This window comes from Anser anser (genome assembly GCF_964211835.1).
Source record: "Anser anser genome assembly, chromosome: 2".
Taxonomy (NCBI): domain Eukaryota; kingdom Metazoa; phylum Chordata; class Aves; order Anseriformes; family Anatidae; genus Anser; species Anser anser.
This window is the reverse complement of record NC_139721.1, coordinates 162,350,885-162,368,111: the sequence shown is the minus strand read 5'-3', so window position 1 is coordinate 162,368,111 and position 17,227 is coordinate 162,350,885. Positions and strand designations below refer to the sequence as shown.

At 49.0% G+C, this 17,227-nt stretch overlaps 2 protein-coding genes across 34 annotated transcripts in view; both read left to right on the top strand.

Annotated features, from left to right (window-relative positions):
• Positions 1–17,227, top strand: part of MAP4 (microtubule associated protein 4) — a 158,078-nt gene that overhangs the window by 61,472 nt on the left and 79,379 nt on the right. The gene's annotated exons all lie outside the window — the stretch shown is intronic.
• On the top strand, positions 1,000–16,623 carry LOC310895259 (uncharacterized protein). Its single transcript, XM_083826302.1, has 2 exons — positions 1,000–14,711; positions 15,872–16,623. Exon 1 carries the CDS (start codon positions 11,678–11,680, stop codon positions 12,767–12,769), a length of 1,092 nt encoding a protein of 363 aa, XP_083682428.1. The 5' UTR covers positions 1,000–11,677; the 3' UTR covers positions 12,770–14,711; positions 15,872–16,623.

Here is a 17,227-nt window from a genome sequence, read left to right as displayed (position 1 = left end):
GGCAGGGCTGAGCCTGGTGGGGCACTGGGTTATTTGGGCTGGGGGGGGGGGGGGTGGCTTGCTTTGTTTTGCTTTGCTGAGAATTGGAGAGCTGCAGACCAGGAGCTCGGGCTCGGGCCCTCAGCCTGCCCACAAAGCCTCTATCGGGTTTTTCTTCCTTATAAGGACTAATAGGAGAGCAGGCCTTCGGGGCCAGGCCCCGCACGGCTGCGGGGAATAGCTGGTGGTCGCTGGTGGGGGAATAGCTGGGGGTCACTGGCAGCACTGGCAGGTAGTGGGGTCGGGATGACTTAACCTTGACCATGCAAAACGAAAGCTACAAAGTGCCTGGTAAAACTACAGCAGGTTTAAAGCAAAATACATGCAAGTAACTTCTGAACAGTGCAATGTTTGCAACTCCTTATTGCAGGATATTTGCCCAGAGTTCAAAGGAATTATATAAATATTTTTAAAAATGATAAATTTATGGAAAGAAATCCATCAAGGACAATCAAACGGATCAATCTGATACCTCTCATTCTTGTTGGAAGATAAGTAACCTGGGGAAGTATTGCTTTCGGGTCCGTACTTCCCCTAGATGGACTTTCTCTCCAAGCCAGCCTGCTTGTCTCTCTCTCCTCTGAGATCAGGTCACAAAAATAGTTTGTAACCGTTTTCAGTGCAAATTGTGCTTACAAGCAGCATCCTGAGCTGCTGCTCTCTTGATAGCAATTTGTCACTAATCTTGATTTATCACAGCTAATTTCTGCATGTGGCACGATGTCATGCCGTAGCATGGCTAGTGATGTATTTTCGGACACTTGTAAAAGCAAAATATCACGTGTCTCTAATCTGGCTTTTGGCAAATCTCCTGGCTGCACTAGATGAAATATTGCTTGTTGTGCAGTGTGCTACCTGAATGTTCATGTTTACTAATGACTTGCGCTTTTTTGCCCCTTTCCCCATCCCTTTTCCCTCTCCTACTTCTTTTCCTCTCTTCTATTTTCTCCTCCTAGAAGCCTAGACTGTCTCCTAACACTGGGGCTGCCACTGTTACAAGACCAATGTACTTTTCTACCTGCCATTACACTTCTAAAATCTTCAGCATTTTACAGAGCTCTTGCTTTACATCCTTGGACTTTACGTGTAGAAGAAACCAAAGGGTAGCTGTGCTGTCGGCCGATCAGCCCTTCTCCTCCTCCCTCTGCTCTGCAGTGCTTGTTGAAACCTTCCTTTCTTTGTGTAAGCACAAATGTGCATGATGGTTTTTAACTGCACTATTTCAGCACTCCCACTGTATTCAAATCACAACTACAGCTCCATTTTCAGTTCAACCACCTTTAAATTTAATTTAAATCCTTTTTTCATGGATGCTTAATAACAGAAGGTTTGCTATTAAACTTAAAGTTGTGCTTTCATGTGGATGGGTGCACCATGACTGCAGCTCCTCTCCCTTCTCCCCTTGCTCACCACAGCCTAGAATAACGCTACTTGCCTTTATCCCTGCTGCTTTGAAACCTTCTCATATGAGGTTTTTATCTTTAACAATGTCGTCATCGTCAAAACGAGTGTTTCCACTTCATAACATTTATTATGAAGACTTGAAAAATAGGTTAGGAATAACCCTGTTTACCGAGGTACAAGAGGTTCCTCTTTGGTTTGTGAGGGATGGAATGAGGGATTCAAGCACTTGCCATCAACTGGGAGTATAAAGGAGAATGACCAGCCCCAGCTTCTTGCCTCCGTAGGCTTGCTTTGTTATTGTGCTGCCTCTCACAAACCTTGGAGGTAAGCCTTTCTTTAACTTTGTGCTTTTAGCTCCATTTTGGTATGACAGCATACTTGGATGAAATTTTACCTGCCATGGAAAAAAAATCTGTCAAAAAATCTGCCCCTTCCAACTCCGAGAGAAACAAAAGACCCGTGAACAAGTTGCTAAATCTAGGCTGAAATAGTTAAGGCAGTTTCCAGCAACATCAAAAGGAACGTGCCTGTTTGAACCTGAAGCAGAATTGCAGGAGGTCAGCCAGCCCCTTGCAATTCCTGCTGTCTCCAGAAGTATTAGTTACTGCCATAAACAGATAAAGTTCAGGAGAAGGGAATAACTGAGAGACTACGCAGTATTTTAAATGAGGCAAGCTCAGACTTTTCTGTAGATCAGTAAATGTTTTCTTTGAGGATAGTAGTGTTGTGCAGTTAAAATTATCAGGTACTGAAGGCAAGTCAAGTGCAGGATTTATTTAAATCAAAATCGAGAGGCAGAACATGATTCTCCAAATTGCCAAAAGCTCTTATACAGAGAACTTGGCCTAAAAAAGAATTCACTTTGTAAGAGAGTGGCCTGCACGTGAACGTTCCCAGTGCCCTGCTAGTACCTGACTGCGTTGTGGCGCTGGCCTGCTGATAATTCCCTGCGAGAGTATTGCACCGTGAGTGAGTGCTGGAGTTACACCACCTCGAGGTTCTCTTTGAAGCCTCTCTCTCAGATAGCGACCCAGCCAATCTTGATGACTTTTTGAGCCCTCGCATGCTCCCACCCAGGGCGAGAGCGCCCAGAGTTGTCGCAGTGAGTGGCGTGTCATCAGCCTGCTCGCGATGGGCGGCAGGGCCCGAGGCTTTTGTTCTCTAAGTCGGTGGGAACTTCACTTGTTAGCAGCTGATAGCCTCGTGGTGCCAATTTGCCGGGCTGAGAACAGCAGCACTGGGACAACAGCTGTGTACCTACAAGCCAGGCTCCTCTCCTGGCAGCCACCACGGAGGCGACATGAGGCCTGCAGCCGCTGGGCCCAGCCCGTGACTGAAGTACGAAAATGGCCGCTGCCTGCGGAGTAGAGCTGGAGTGGTAACTGGGACTCAAGCCGCAGTGGCAAAGAGGGCCATGAGAGAGTGTCCCCTGCCTTTCTGGTGTTACTGGAAACGTGCTGTGTGGCAGCATGAGGCCAGCAGCCTCCACCTTTGGGCAGGCGGTCGAGGCCTTGCCAGAGCCCCCCTGGTGCGATGCAGTCGTGTGTGAAGCAAGGAGGGGTGTTTGGCCCTTTCCTCTTGGCATGAAGCGCTTTCCTCCTCCCGTTTTTGGTTCCCATAAAGAGAGATGTATTTTAAAGACCTCCTGTAACTACCTTTTAGCATGGCTGATTCTGGAGGAAGGCAGCATCGCTGCTAGCTTGCAGGCATTTTAGCTTGGTGCCACAAATCATTCTTTCTCACCTTTTGCCTTAAGTGGGCTTAGCCACCAGTGCCCCAGAAACAGAAAGTAAATAATAAATTAGAGGAATTTTCAGACTGAGTAACAGAAGCTTTCAGAGACTCTTCCCCCGCAGTGCTTTACGGCAGCGGAGCACAGCGATGTTTTAAAGCCCTGCTTAGAGGGAGCTGCTGGCCAGCTGTGCTCGCTCTGCGCGGTGGCGGCGGTGCTGAGGAGGGCTCAGCACAGTGGGGTCAGGCTTGCGACCATCCATGAACTGCCACCGCATCGCCTCAAGCAGAGCAAGGACCGCTAATGAAAGCGGGGCACCCAGGGTTCAGTCGCTGTCGGCTGCTCACGCTAGCACGAGTCACTCATTCCATCACACTGCCACTTTTCCCCCATATCTTTATCCTTGTTCCTTTAAATGTCATTAGGTTTACGTTGACTCGAAAGTGCAGATAGAGGAAGAGCCGGTTGGTTCTGTGTCTCTGTGACGGCCTAACTTACCACGAGCCCTGTGATGTGACAGGGGGGCTTTTTGGGGCAGAAGGCTCGTGTGGCTGTGCTGGGGCTGCATGCTGTGCGGGAAGGAGGGCGAGGGGAGGTGGGGATGCTGGGGGGTCGGTGCGGCGTGTCGCGTCTTCGGTCACCCCCAGAAAATGTACACGCACCTTGCTGAAAACTTAGTGCAGTAAATTAATATGCTAGAGAGTGTGTCTTTATTTTTGTATGTTGTTTCCCAGAAAGCTGGGTAGCTACCAAATGTATTACTCTGTTTAAATCTCATGTTATTTTGTCCAGTTTCGGAGGTAATGCAGTATTTTCAGAACATACTATAACTCCTCTGTGCTAATGAGCTTGTCTGCTGTCACTTCTGATTTTTCTCAGATTCCAATGCCTTGTATGATGTGAAGCTGTGTATCGCTGTTGAATAAACCACCGTAATAAACACTTCAAACTAACCTCTCACGAGTGGTACTGTGGTGAGAATCTTGTTGGGTTGTGCTGCTTGTTCACAGTTAATACCTGCAGCTCACTGCATGTCCTTGACTGACCACCCTGCTGGTATTTCTGGAAGAGGTGACGGCTTAACCTGGAATACCTTGCTGTTGGGATGGATGCTCGTAAACATGTCCATCAAAGAATCAGTTCAGCTTGCGCATTAAAACTGAAATGCTTTCGGTGAGACGCGTGATCTTGTTGTTTTAAAGGGGGTGCAGGAGTAGAAGGAAGGGAAGTCCCGTCTCAGAGTGCTCCAGCAATACTGGGTGCTCGCTTCCGTGAGACGGATGCTCACTTCCATGGGGCACATGCAGGGCACTTAAAATCTGCACGTATAAACTAGCAAATAAATAACATCTAGTGCTTGTGGCACTGCAGTGGACGCACGTCTGGTGGTTTAAGGTACCTGATTTTGCGAGGATTTACACAAAAATGACGTGTCTGTGGGAATGGTAATCTGCGTTTAACAATCTTTTGGAGTATTTTGATGAATGCAGTGGGAGCATTTAACTGCCTCCCTAGCAGTCTTTGCTGCCTCACTAGTTTAACTAACCCCCTTCACTGATGAATAAGTTGCTTTTAGAGGAAGTTCTTATTTAAAAAAACCACATACATTCCTTGTGTTTAATATCTTGAAAACAGGACATTTAAAAATGTGCTTTTCTTATTAAAGCTATTTCTCCTCTTTCACCTATCTGCTTATTTCATGTATGGTATGAGGTTTTATTTATAAAGGCTCTTCAGACTTTGTGGACTTCAGGGAGAGAGAGCTCTTCAGGCTTTTCAAAATGGGTCTGGATCCAACCGTATTTGCTGAAGGAGAGTTGTTTTGTGCTGCTTCAGTCTAAAGAAAGCACGGAACTGAATAATTCAAAAGGCTCCTTTAGTTCTTCAGACTGGCATGACTAAGAGTTTTTGTGTGCGTCTGCTTGATCTTTTGGGGGTACTTATTTTTAGGACTGAGGAGGAGGCGGGTGAAGGTGGGTGTCTACGGAGCTGGTCGGCAGCCCTGGGGGCAGAGGCGAGGGCTGTTCCTGCTCTGTTTGCGCTCCGGCTCCTGCCGAGGACGGTGCGTGGCAGGCGGAGGCGTGCACCAGGGAGCTGTTCCCCTTGCTTCTGGAGGGTAAGTGTGGAAAAGGAAAACTTCTGCTCTGCAGTGCAGGGCTCCGGAGGAGCCGGTGCCTGCTCACCTGAGGAGCCCTTGCAGCTTTCTTCACCTGGCGAAGGAGTTCAGAGTAGCACTCGGTGTAATCTCAGCCCATGAGCAGTTCAGGGAGCTGGAAGGAACTTTCCAGCTGTTGAAGCACTTGCAAACACTGTGGTACTTGAGACACTGGGGTGGAATTTTGCTCAGCACAGAGGTTTGTGTGGAACACCTCATCACTCTGAAGAGCCCCTTCCGTGCGCTGGGTCAGGACAAGGCCTGCAAGCTGCCGTGCAGGGCGCTGGGGGTGGCCGCAGGCTCTGGGCGCTCCCCACGCAGTGACGGAGGACTTTGAGACCAGCAGGCCGCAGACGTGTCACCTGGATGTGCATCTCATCCACAGAGCTCTCCTGTGTTGTCTGACAGCCCGCTAGTGTAACGTACCCGACAGATACCACCTCTAAAGCCGTTTTGGGAGCTGCTTTAACAATAGCTCTTCAAGCATGCATAACGTTCGGTGGCAGCTTAGCTCTAAAATATGACAGGCCTGTGCTAAAAGAACTGCGTTTAAGAGCTCTGCGTCCTTGAACCTCTTGCTTATCCCCATCTCAGGGAGTTGAGTAGTCACATTTTGGGTAAACCTGGTGTCGATGTACCTTGACTACAGTGAAGGATGATGTCTCAGGCAATTGTTTGTGCTAGCAATTTTCAACATCCTTCCTTCTGTTAAGATGTTGGATGTTTTGGTGAATATCCAGTTCAGAATACTGGTTTCGTGTGCACCTTGAAAGAACAGTATGAATTTTTGATACCATGGGAATAGCTCCTTCGAAAACTTCTGACCTTGGAAGATGAAACAGGGGAAATATATTCCTCCGTGTCGAGGAGGAGCCAGCTGCTACTAACACAAACTCTTTTTGCAGATGAAAGTTTAGTGTGAGGAAGCTTAAATGTGGTAGTGCACCTCAGAGATTTTTGGGGTTTAGCTGTCCGTTTCAGGAAACTGGATGTGTCCACTCGTGACCACTGCCTTGCTGCCACAATGCAGGACAGTCCTCGGTGAGTAAGGCCCATGGCACACCTGGAACGTTTTTGCCATAATCATCTGATCTAAATTTTTTCGTCTTCTGGATTTCATCATCTGAATGTTGTAAATCGTGCACTTTTGCAGGGGCTTCCTACCAGAAATACTCGATTTAAAAAGCAGAGCACTTATTTCTATTTTAAATTCAACCAACTTCAAGCTAGCAATACTTTGAGAGATTTACTTCCAGTGGTAAGATCAGCTCTCCTCGTACTGCTGTAAAGGATACCTACGTTTGCACGTCAGATGAACGTGGGCATCCCTCTGTTGGCAGTGAGCAGCTGTAGGTCGGCTCGTTCATCGTACCTGTGTTAGGTGTTGGTGGATCATCTTGATTACAGAATACTTTCTGAATCTGAGGGCCCAGAAGTGCATCATGATATGCAGCTGTGTGCATACATAATCATGACAAAAACCAGGCTGCTTCTGAGGACACGTGAGTGTTTTCAGATTCTGGAGGGCTCTGCCTCCTAGAGACAAATCTGAAAAGCTTATTTGGATTTATGCAAAATAAATTACAAGTTCTTCTGAACTGCAGCGTAGTGCCTACTCTAATGCCTGTGCCTTTGCTTCATCCAGTGATCTGGTGACATGTTAGATGCTCTCCTGTCAGTTTCCTCAAAATACCGACACTTCTCCCTGTTCCGGTGCCTTGCATGGGCAGCAAGAGAGATCTCACCAGTAACTTGCTTGTTACGTCCATGCCTATGTATTAAATAGAAGTAACTTCTCATCATCAGACTGCTTAAAATTAGTAATTAAGAGTTTCAACACATGTTGAAGTTTCAGTTCTAAACCCCAAACAAGTCCTGCGAAGTGTCATTAAAGACCAGTGAGCATGGTTGCTGGTGTCCAGCAGGGCGGAGAGCTCTCTGGGGCATGTGCCATGAGCAGCGTCTTGCAGCGTAGGAAGTTGCCTGAGAAACAGCGGAGCAAGTAAGGGAATGTTTTACGGTGACAACGTCTTTTATGTATACTGTTAAAAAAATATATTTTTTTTTCTGAAACTTCTTGGGTCTATTTTAAATGTGGTTCAGAGTCTTGGCGCTGTGGTTCAGCTTGCCATTTTGGTAATTGTAGTGAATGCCTGGGAAAAGAAAATAATAACAGGAAGCTGATCATTGCTACGACTGTCAGATCTTCATGCCACTTCTACCCTGAACACGGAGCAAAAGCCCAGTTTCTCTTTTGTCTCTTCTTGCCACTGCTTTGTGGAGTCTCTGCATCAGTGTCCTTATTTCTTCTCACTACGGTCCTCTAATTGGCCTGTCCCTAAGCTTTGTGACTTTCCCAAATGCAATAGTAAGGGAATAAATGGATGCTGCTGGTGGTGGATGTTTGGAGCTGTGAAGTCATCCCTGACCGGCGACAGGATGCAGATTAAGGAAGAAGCATGGAGGGGCAGGGGTGTTAACCGCAGATAAAGCTGCAGCACCCACAGTGCCTGAGCTCATACAGGCTGCGTGCGGGGTCATAGGAGCCTGGTGCTGGGGGTTTTGGAGGCCATCCTTACGCTACAGCTGGCAATTCCCCTGCACACGCTCCCATTGCAGGGTTCCCCCTGAGTTTCTGTTTGCCCCCGCTCCATGCACTGATCCTTCTGCGACACGGGAAGCAATTCAGCAAGTGTAAAACCCGCTGCCAGGAGGGGCTTTTTGCCAGCACGGTAGTACCGCATCACCTGGGGGCTGCAAGGTTCAGCAAATTGCCGTGTTATTCATAGAGTCATAGAACAGTCAGGGTGGGAAGGGACCCCAAAGCCCCCCCATGGCCACCCCCTGCCGTGCCCAGGGCCCCCTGCCCCCAGCCCAGGCTGCCCCCAGCCCCATCCAGCCTGGCCTTGGGCACTGCCAGGGATGGGGCACCCACAGCTCCTGGGGGCACCTGCGCCAGGCCTCACCGCCCTCATAATAAAGAATTTCTTCCTCGTATCTAACCCAAACCCGCCCTCATTTACCTTAAAACCATCACCCCCTGCCCGAGAGTCCCTCCCCAGCCCTCCTGCAGCCCCTGCAGGCACTGACGGCCGCTGTGAGGTCTCCCCGCAGCCTTCTCTTCTCCGGGCTGAACAACCCCAACTCCCTCGGCCTCTCCTCACGGCAGAGCTGCTCCAGCCTCCGAGCATCCTCGTGGCCTCCCCTGGGCTCGCTCCAGCAGCTCCGCGTCCCGGTGCTGGGGGCCCCACAGGGAAGGCACGTAAATCCCTAAATTCTGGGATCTACTCAAAGGTGGCAGAACATGTCAGCAAGTTCGTGCCATGGAGCGGGCTGTGCTCGTGCCGGCAGGGCTGGCCCCAGCAGCTTTGCTTTTGGCAGTAACAGCATTTTCTGCAGGCTCAGGGAACAGTGCTAGTAACTCCAGTGACTCTCAGATTGATAGTTCATTCATAAATGAGAGACCAGGTGATGAGAGAAAATAGCAAAATGAGCAAAGCGGAACAGAAAATCAACAAACTCCTTTGTTTTTCATTTTTAGTGAATGGTAGTGCCGATATAGCAAGGGATAGAAGGATTGTCCTGGCCTTGGCATCTTGCAGGAAATCACAATTAAAAAAAATAATTAGTTAATGTAGAGAAGTTTTTAATCATTTTAAAATGAAAACAAATAAGATCTTTTTCTGGATCTCTGCTTTTTCAGACACAAAGCAAGTAATTTTCTGTAATAACACTTCCAAATGTCCTTTTTCCATTTCTGTCCTCAAAAAGCTCGATATCCCGAGAAAATAGGCAACTAAACACGTGTAACGCACAGAGTAGCACTTAAGCAAGCTTAAATGGCTGCAGGGCATGGCTCTGAAATGAAGCGTGCCCAAGCTGCGGTGCTCTCCCCGCGAGGACTGGTTTAGTTTGGGCGCTGCACCCAGCAGCGAGCAGCGGGCTGGCGCCTGCCGGCACTCGCTGCCACTCCAGGGAAGGGGCTGTAAATAAGATAAATCTTCGGCTGGCCGACTCGAGCTGCTGATTAGATTCCCAAGTTGTCTCCGCCGACATAAATCAGTCAGCTTTTTACATATGTTAAATGACGTGCTCAAGAAGATTTTCTCCCTGTGCTGTAGTCTTGTTTGCCGCTCGTATCAAATCAGCTTAAGCCGTTGTGTAACGAGCTCTGTTATTTGCAGGAAAGTGGAGCATGTCAGACCACGGTAACTTCTTTACGAAATGCTCCTCTTCCCCAGGAACAAAGGGAACCTGCCCCCGGCAGCCCCTGCGACTGAGGACCCCAGCGCGTGGCCGAAAGCGCTGCTGTTGCGGGCCGCGGCAGCGCTGCGTGCCCGTCAGAGAGAAATCAGTGAAATCAGAAAGGGAAGAGCTGGGAGCGAGCGAGGCCGCGGGTTTTTCAGGAAGACAGCCTGCTTTTGTACCAAGTGTCAGCCCGGCTCCGAAGGGGCTGCTGCTGCAAGGGCAGGAGGTGCTGGGCCTCGCGCACTGCTGGCGCTGCAGCGGGAGCGCCAGTGAGGACTGCGAGCAGAAGGAGGGGCCCTTTTTGTTTGAAAACACCGTTGCCATGGCATTGTCTCTCTCAAATGGTATTTTCCTAGCAACCTGCCACTTCTGCTTTTCCCTTTTTGCTTTTAAACTTTGATTCAAAGGTGAACGCTGCATCTTGACTTAACTTGTTGAATAGAAGATAGAGAAGCTTATAACGAAGTAGTACGTACATCAAGAAGGCCGTTAAAAGCTGTGTGGTGAGGCCTAATGAGATTTTTCAAATGGAAATACAAAACCCTTTAGATTTTGTAGTGTTTAATATTCATTCTAGCGAGCCTCTGACAGCTGGATGAAGCGGCGGGGTTTTTCTAAGGCTTGTATTTCCTGAGCAAGTAGCTCTTACTTAAAGTGGTCAAGCCATGAGCTTGGGAAATTATGTCTTAAATTCAATATTTTGGTGCATTTAAACCAACTAATCTATGGAGGTATGCTTTAGAAAGCATAAGGAAAACATGCAGATTAACATCTAATAGAATATGTAACCCTGTTTTCTGTCTGTCCTTCTAAGTTCATCAGCTTTTACACAAAAACAGCTCGATTGCCATTTTTCAGTACTCTTTTTCTTTCTACCCAGCATATTTTCATATAGATAATCCTGTAAAAAATGCAGCCGCAACGTCCACTTATTTTAGAATGGCATTTTTCAAAAAAGCCTTTGGGCAGGTAGAAGAGGCCCTGGCGTTTATTGCTGCAAACAAGTAGGACCACTTGCCCATCCTGCGTTAGCACCCAAAGAAATGTCATGCTTTCATCCTACGCTTCTGTTACCCGATTTTCCTTTAATTAACTTGTCTCTCCGCACTGCGACTGCATGTTAAAAAGATGCTTTGTTTTCCTTTTTAATGCCTGGGACAACATCCTGTTTTTTTTTTCTTGCTTACCCTGATGGTTTATATTAAAGCTTTTGCAGCGACCCTCTGGATTACTGGAACTGATACACTGCTCGTGCTCGCAAGACTTGTCAAAGGAAAAGAAAAACCGTGCTGTGAAATACACATCAAAATAGAGCTTTTTGAAGTGTCTAAACATTCTGTTATCATCTTTTTGCTAGATCTGGCTTAATTATTTAGCTTCATAAGAATTTCTCTGTAATACCAGATCAGCCCCGCAGCTCTGCGGCCGCACGTCCCCGGGGGAACCAGCGGCCCCGGGGGGTTTGTGCAAAGGGCAGGCTCTCTTTTTTAAAGCTTTCTGCTTTTCCACCTCTTTTTCCTGTCGTAAAACCGTGCTGTTTTCTTGCTTGTACCACCTGGTGTAATAGGGTTTTATTGCCTACAAAAGCTTTGGGAAGCAGTACGTGTTGGGGTGTTGGAGTAGCTCCGCTGTGGTGTGGGCTAAATGCAGGCCTGGGGGTGAGGAGGCCTCCCTCACGTGGGCTCCAGCTGCAGCTCGCTCTGAGGCCACAGCTCTGTAATCTTCTTCCATTTCAGCCCCATCACCGAAAATAGGGTAAGGCTGATTATATTGTGCATTTTAGCTTTTATAACTGCACCGCATCTGTTGTTATTGCAGCGTTCTCGTTCCGGCGGTGTCAGCTAGTGCCAGGGGTAACCTTGGGTTAATCTGACCCTTTCTGGAAAAAGGAAACCTTCCCATTACAAAGCATACCTGGACACGGCGGGGCCGAGCCAGAGACCCTTCGTGGCCAGCAGCGAGGGCCCATTGGCACCTGAGGGCGAGTGCTGCCGAGCGGTGAGCACTGGGAATTTGGCTCAGGTGCTCGGTGAGCCAGGTGCTTCTCTTTCCTCACTAAACACCATAAAGCTACTCTCCGTAGCTTTAAAGAAGGAAAAATGGAACACCTGGTTAACCACGGGCCGGTCAGTCTCACCTCTATGCCTGGCAAGATCATGGAGCAGATCCTCCGGGAAACTCTGCTAAGGGACGTGGAAAATAAGGAGGGGATTGGTGACAGCCGACATGGCTTCGCCAGGGGGAAATCGTGCCTGACAAGTCTGGTGGCCTTCTACAACAGGGTTCCAGCACTGGTGGGTAGGGGAAGAGCAACTGACAGCATCCACCTGGGCTTGTGCAAAGCATTTGACCCTGTCCCCCTTGGTATCCTTGCCTCTAAATGGGAGAGACACGGATGTGATGGGTGGAGCGCTCGGTGGGTAAGGAATTGGCTGGGTGGTGGCACTCCAGGAGTTGTGGTCAACGGCTCCATGTCCAGGTGGAGATCAGTGACCAGTGGTGTTCTCGGGGGTTGGTACTGGGACCAAAGCTGCTTGACATCTCTGTTGGTGACACGGACAGTGAAACTGAGGCACCCTCAGCAAGTTTGCCGACGACACCGACTGGGTGGTGCAGCTGACACCCCGGAGGGACGGCATGCCACCCAGAGGGACCCGGGCAGGCTGAGAGGTGGGCCTGTGCCAGCCTCGTGGGGCTCAGCAAGGCCAAGGGCAAGGTCCTGCAGCTGGGCTGGGGCAATCCCAAGGCCAGATCCCGGCTGGGTGGGGAACGGATGGAGAGCAGCTCTGAGGAGAAGGACCTGGGGTGCTGGTGGACGAGAAGCTGGACACGAGGCAGCGCTGGGTGCTCGCAGCCCAGAAACCAGCCGTGCCCTGGGCTGCACCAAAAAGCAGCACGGCCAGCAGGGCGAGGGAGGGGATCGTCCCCCTGTGCTCCGCTCTCGTGAGACCCCACCTGGGCACCGCCTTCGTGGTGGGGCCCCCAGCACCGGGACGCGGAGCTGCTGGAGCGAGCCCAGGGGAGGCCACGAGGATGCTCGGAGGCTGGAGCAGCTCTGCCGTGAGGAGAGGCCGAGGGAGTTGGGGTTGTTCAGCCCGGAGAAGAGAAGGCTGCGGGGAGACCTCACAGCGGCCGTCAGTGCCTGCAGGGGCTGCAGGAGGGCTGGGGAGGGACTCTCGGGCAGGGGGTGATGGTTTTAAGGTAAATGAGGGCGGGTTTGGGTTAGATACGAGGAAGAAATTCTTTACTATGAGGGCGGTGAGGCCTGGCGCAGGCTGCCCCCAGGAGCTGTGGGTGCCCCATCCCTGGCAGTGCCCAAGGCCAGGCTGGATGGGGCTGGGGGCAGCCTGGGCTGGGGGCAGGGGGCCCTGGGCACGGCAGGGGGTGGCCGTGGGGGGCTTTGGGGTCCCTTCCCACCCAGACTGTTCTAGGAGTTTATTTCGTAAAAGTTAGCTAAATTATTGCTGACTGAATATCAGAAGAAAAAACAGTTTTTAACTCTCCACAGTTATAAAACTCTGAAACAAGGCATGAGGGATGCTTGGGATCCTGCTCGTGGAGTCTGCAAAAATGGGAAGTTTGATTTTTATTGTTTTTAATTTTTTTTTGAGAGTGTGTTGTTCCTTGTTCCATTTCTGTTGATAAATACAGTGCAGTGTCTTCTTCATGCGCTGTGATAAAAGCTCACCTCGATGTGTCAGCATTGGTCCCACGTCACTTGAAGCTGCTCTTTTCTGCTTGAATGAACAATGTAGGGTCACGATTCCTGGAACAAGGAGATGCTGTGGTGTTTGAACATAAATCTGGCAGTAGTGAATGGCAAAATAAGCTGCTTACTGGAAAAATGCTGGGTCGAAATTGAGATTCCTTAACAGGCATCGATTCAACACAGCCAGCCAGATGCATCTTCGGCTCTGCAAGATTAACATCTCCCTCCGCAGCGGTCGCATGGCTGGAGGGCTGCGGATTTTTCTGTAGACTATTGATGCTGCAGGCAGCTCTGAACTTAGAAATGACTTAGCATGGCCCAGAAGTGACATGAGGCTCTGGGAAGCAAACAGAACATGATTCATCCTCAAAAACAAATGATCTGGAAGGGTTGCTTGGCTTTGTTTTGTCGTGTAACTTACTGCATTATTTAACCTTCTTCCTTTTAACTAGAGCACGCTATATTTCATTTATCTAAAAAAAGAAAAGAATTTTCTGTAGCTCTGTGTGACGTTAGCTTTTCCTGTGCCCTCAAGGTTCGTCTGTCTTCCTGAAAGACACCAAATCCTCGGGCTAAACTTGCCGTCTTCCCCTGCCCTTCCTGAATACCAGGGATTTAGCAGTTACTTGCACTTAAGAGGATTGGTAATTTCCTCAGAGATGGCCGTAGGATTAAACAATGGCATTTTGAAATTCTGGAGTCCTTTTTTTTTCAGTGCAGATTAAAAGCTAGAATGCTAATATGTTAAATGGCTACCGACCATGGCTCCAAGAGGAGAGTGCCCTGGTGGTTCATCAAGGCGTCCCATGGCGAGCTGATGGGAAGGCTGGGAGGAGAACTCGTGTGTCCTGAGCCAGCCACTAAAATTACTGCTTCCCAACCAGAAACTGGCTGCCAGAGCACCGGGACCTGAGACGTGACAGCGTTAGCCAGCGGAAAGATCTCCGGTCTGCGACGAAGTGCTGGATGAACTGCTCGGCCTTAATGGCATTTGGCAGAGGGGAAGGGTTGGAGGTGTCTGGGGTCGTGATGTGATGCCGTGTATTCTGCCCTAATTGGTGCACAGCTTTTTGTGTTTTAAAATCTTTTCTCGGTGCCAGTTAAGGACATGATGTGTAGAGTGAAATTCGCCAGTGGGGCAGAAAGTCCGAAGCTGTTCTGATAACAGAGAGCAAGCACCTAGTGCCTGCCTCCAGCACGCGCTGACTGGGCTGCTCGGGTCAGTCTGGTGCGTCTGAGGTGTGAAGTAACATTTTTCTCTAAGTCTCACAAAAGGTCCTTCAGCTTCTTTATTGACAGAGCTTCTTTTATTATTTACGTGTGGCTATGAAGTAGGATTCTTCTTGTGTTGCAAAACTGCGGTGTTGCACAAACAAAGCAAACCAAACCACCACCACCACCAAAAGGCAGTTCGGTGTGGAAGGGTAAGTTTCTCAGGTTACTTTTTCAAACTAGTCTGGGTCAGCAGAGCAGTGTTGTTTACAGGTTGCAACTCCTCCGTTCTGAACGTTTGTGTTCTACAAACCATGGGGTTTGTTTAAATGTGAAGCTACATAGCGTTGTGGTATTTCAAGCCAGTTGAGAACACAAATCTGGAGTGAAATGGTGAAGACTGGAAAGAACTAGTTCCATTTACACGAACCCATAGAAAAATACAGTCCCTCGCTTAAAAGAGTCACCTTTTAAAAGTGTCCCCTGCTTGCTTACATGCTGTCTGCGTCCATCCGACTTGTTCTTGTAGAATATTTTTATTTGCAGTGTGTTTACTGTGAAACACAGTGGCAAAAGAAGGCAGCTTTTGAAATGTAATTGTTCATGAACGCAACCCTGTCCGTTCTGTAAAACTGGGGCTTAGCGTGCTGGTTATAGCCCAAAACGACATGGTTAAATTCTCATAATTTAGCCCAATCTGCTGTCCCGATCATTGTTGGTGGCAGCCACCAATCCAGCTGAGAAGAAAAAGTGGGAATTCGCCTGGCCTGCTTTGCAGGGGCAGTGCATGAAGCGAGTGTCGGAGCCGAGCGCCGAGGTTACGCGGCGGCGAGCCCGCGGCAGCGCCTCGTGTCCCGGGGTGTTCCCACGTCACGTCCCAGAGCTGCCCAGTGCCAGCACTTGCAGCTTGTGGTTGAGACACTGAAGCAATCGTTAATAATCTTGCAGTACATCTTTTAATTTAATAGCACTACGAAGTGAGCGTGAGCCTGGAAGAGTGTTCTCGGGTAATCGGATCCAGATCCCAGCCGCTGCAGGGAGGGGAGATGTGCCTGGCTGTGCTCGGCTCGTTTCACTGCCTCCCTTCCCTGCTGCTTACCGAGAAAGCTTCTTCTCATTCCACGCTAAATATACTCTGGAAATGACACGAGCAGTTGTTCTTGTGCAAATTCTGGCTTGGAGTTTGGGGAAACACTTTGGGGAGGTGCTCCCTAGCAATTTCCCTGGTAAATTTATGGAGAAAGATCTGTTCCCTGTTCCATCTTTTTTTTTTTTTTTTTTTTTTTGCTAAGCTAAACAGTGTGAATTCTTGCTCTTTTCTTCATGGTATTCAGAACAGTTTTAATATCCACAGTCCATCTTCCAATCCCAGGTCCCCGTTCCCATTCATTTCTCCTGGGATGCTGGATGGAGCCGCGTGGTGTGTTGTGCAGAAGTCCTGCTGTTGTCTTACAGGTGCCAGTGCTCCCGTTCTCTAACCGACATCCCTTCCCTGTTGGGCTCCTGCGTTCTCTCATCTCTTTTCATCGCACAGCTTCGTCTTTCTGTATTTGATTCGTGACCTCAGCCTGTGTTTCTCCTTGAAATCCCTGATCATGGCATAAATTCCTGCTAGGTCGTGGTTTGGTCCCTTGCAGGACTTTGAATTTCATAACGTCAAACTTTCTCATGTCTCCCGTTCTGATAACCAAAATCACCGTCTTCTTCAGGATGGCATCCTAACACTGTTTGCTGGCTTTATCTTTTAAAGTTATTTCATCAGCACCCTTTCCAATTTCTAAGCTTATAATAAAAAATGGTACGCGTGACTTATCCTGGATTCTCGACCTTCAAACGCTAGTGACTAGTTATGCTCCTCCAGCAAGATAATTCTCCCTTTGACATTGCCTAGCCACTTGTCATTTGGCCAACTCTTTATTTACCTTTATGTCATTTCCTTGTGTCTCCAGTTTCCCTAACATTTCCCCTGGCTACAGATAAAAATATTTTGCTTTCAGCTAAGTCGAGTCTTGCCTACTTACTTTGTCTAGAAAATCTGCTATGTTAAATCTGCTACATTAGCGGCGTTCTGTTTTTCAGCGATGCGAACAGCTTGTCTTTCAAAATGTCACTCACATGAAAACACTTGGGTAAGGTTTTAGGGAGCGATCGGTGTCTTCATCTCACAACCGTAACGACTGGCTCTGCTGAAGTAGCAGGGGGCTGGGAACGGGTTCTTCGGTAGCAGATCCGCATGGGAGGTGCCCACTTTGGTAGCTCGGAGTTGGTGAAGATTTGGTGCCAGCTGCCCAGAGCAAGGGGAAGAAATGTGTTAAAGAGACGTGTTGTAGGCTGGCCGTGGTTTCACGTACCGGTGGTGCTGCAGCTCACCTGGCGCAGCTCAGCACCGCTCCGAGAAAGGCCTTCAGCCTCACGAGGTTTAATTCTGAAAGGCGGGGTATTGGATAGAACTAAATGTGAACACACTGTGAGGCTCACAGTTATGTGTGCCTGAAAGGTCTGCTAGGACCTGTGGAGGGGCCAAAGAACATGCAGGAAAGCAAATGCTTACCGAGAGAGTTTCCATTTAATATTAGCATTTACTCCTTTCTGCATTGCGGCAGTTCTCGTTTCTTGGAATTCATCTTCCTAATCAGCCAGTGAATTCAAGTTTCCAGAAGTGCTGCCACCGTCTCTGCTGCTGAGTGAGCTTCTCCTGTCGCTGCTGTAGCGAACTGATGGAGAGAGG

Bases quoted from the DNA above. Each gene is read 5' to 3' on its own strand.
- LOC310895259 (XM_083826302.1), top strand. From the start codon at position 11,678: ATGGAACACCTGGTTAACCACGGGCCGGTCAGTCTCACCTCTATGCCT.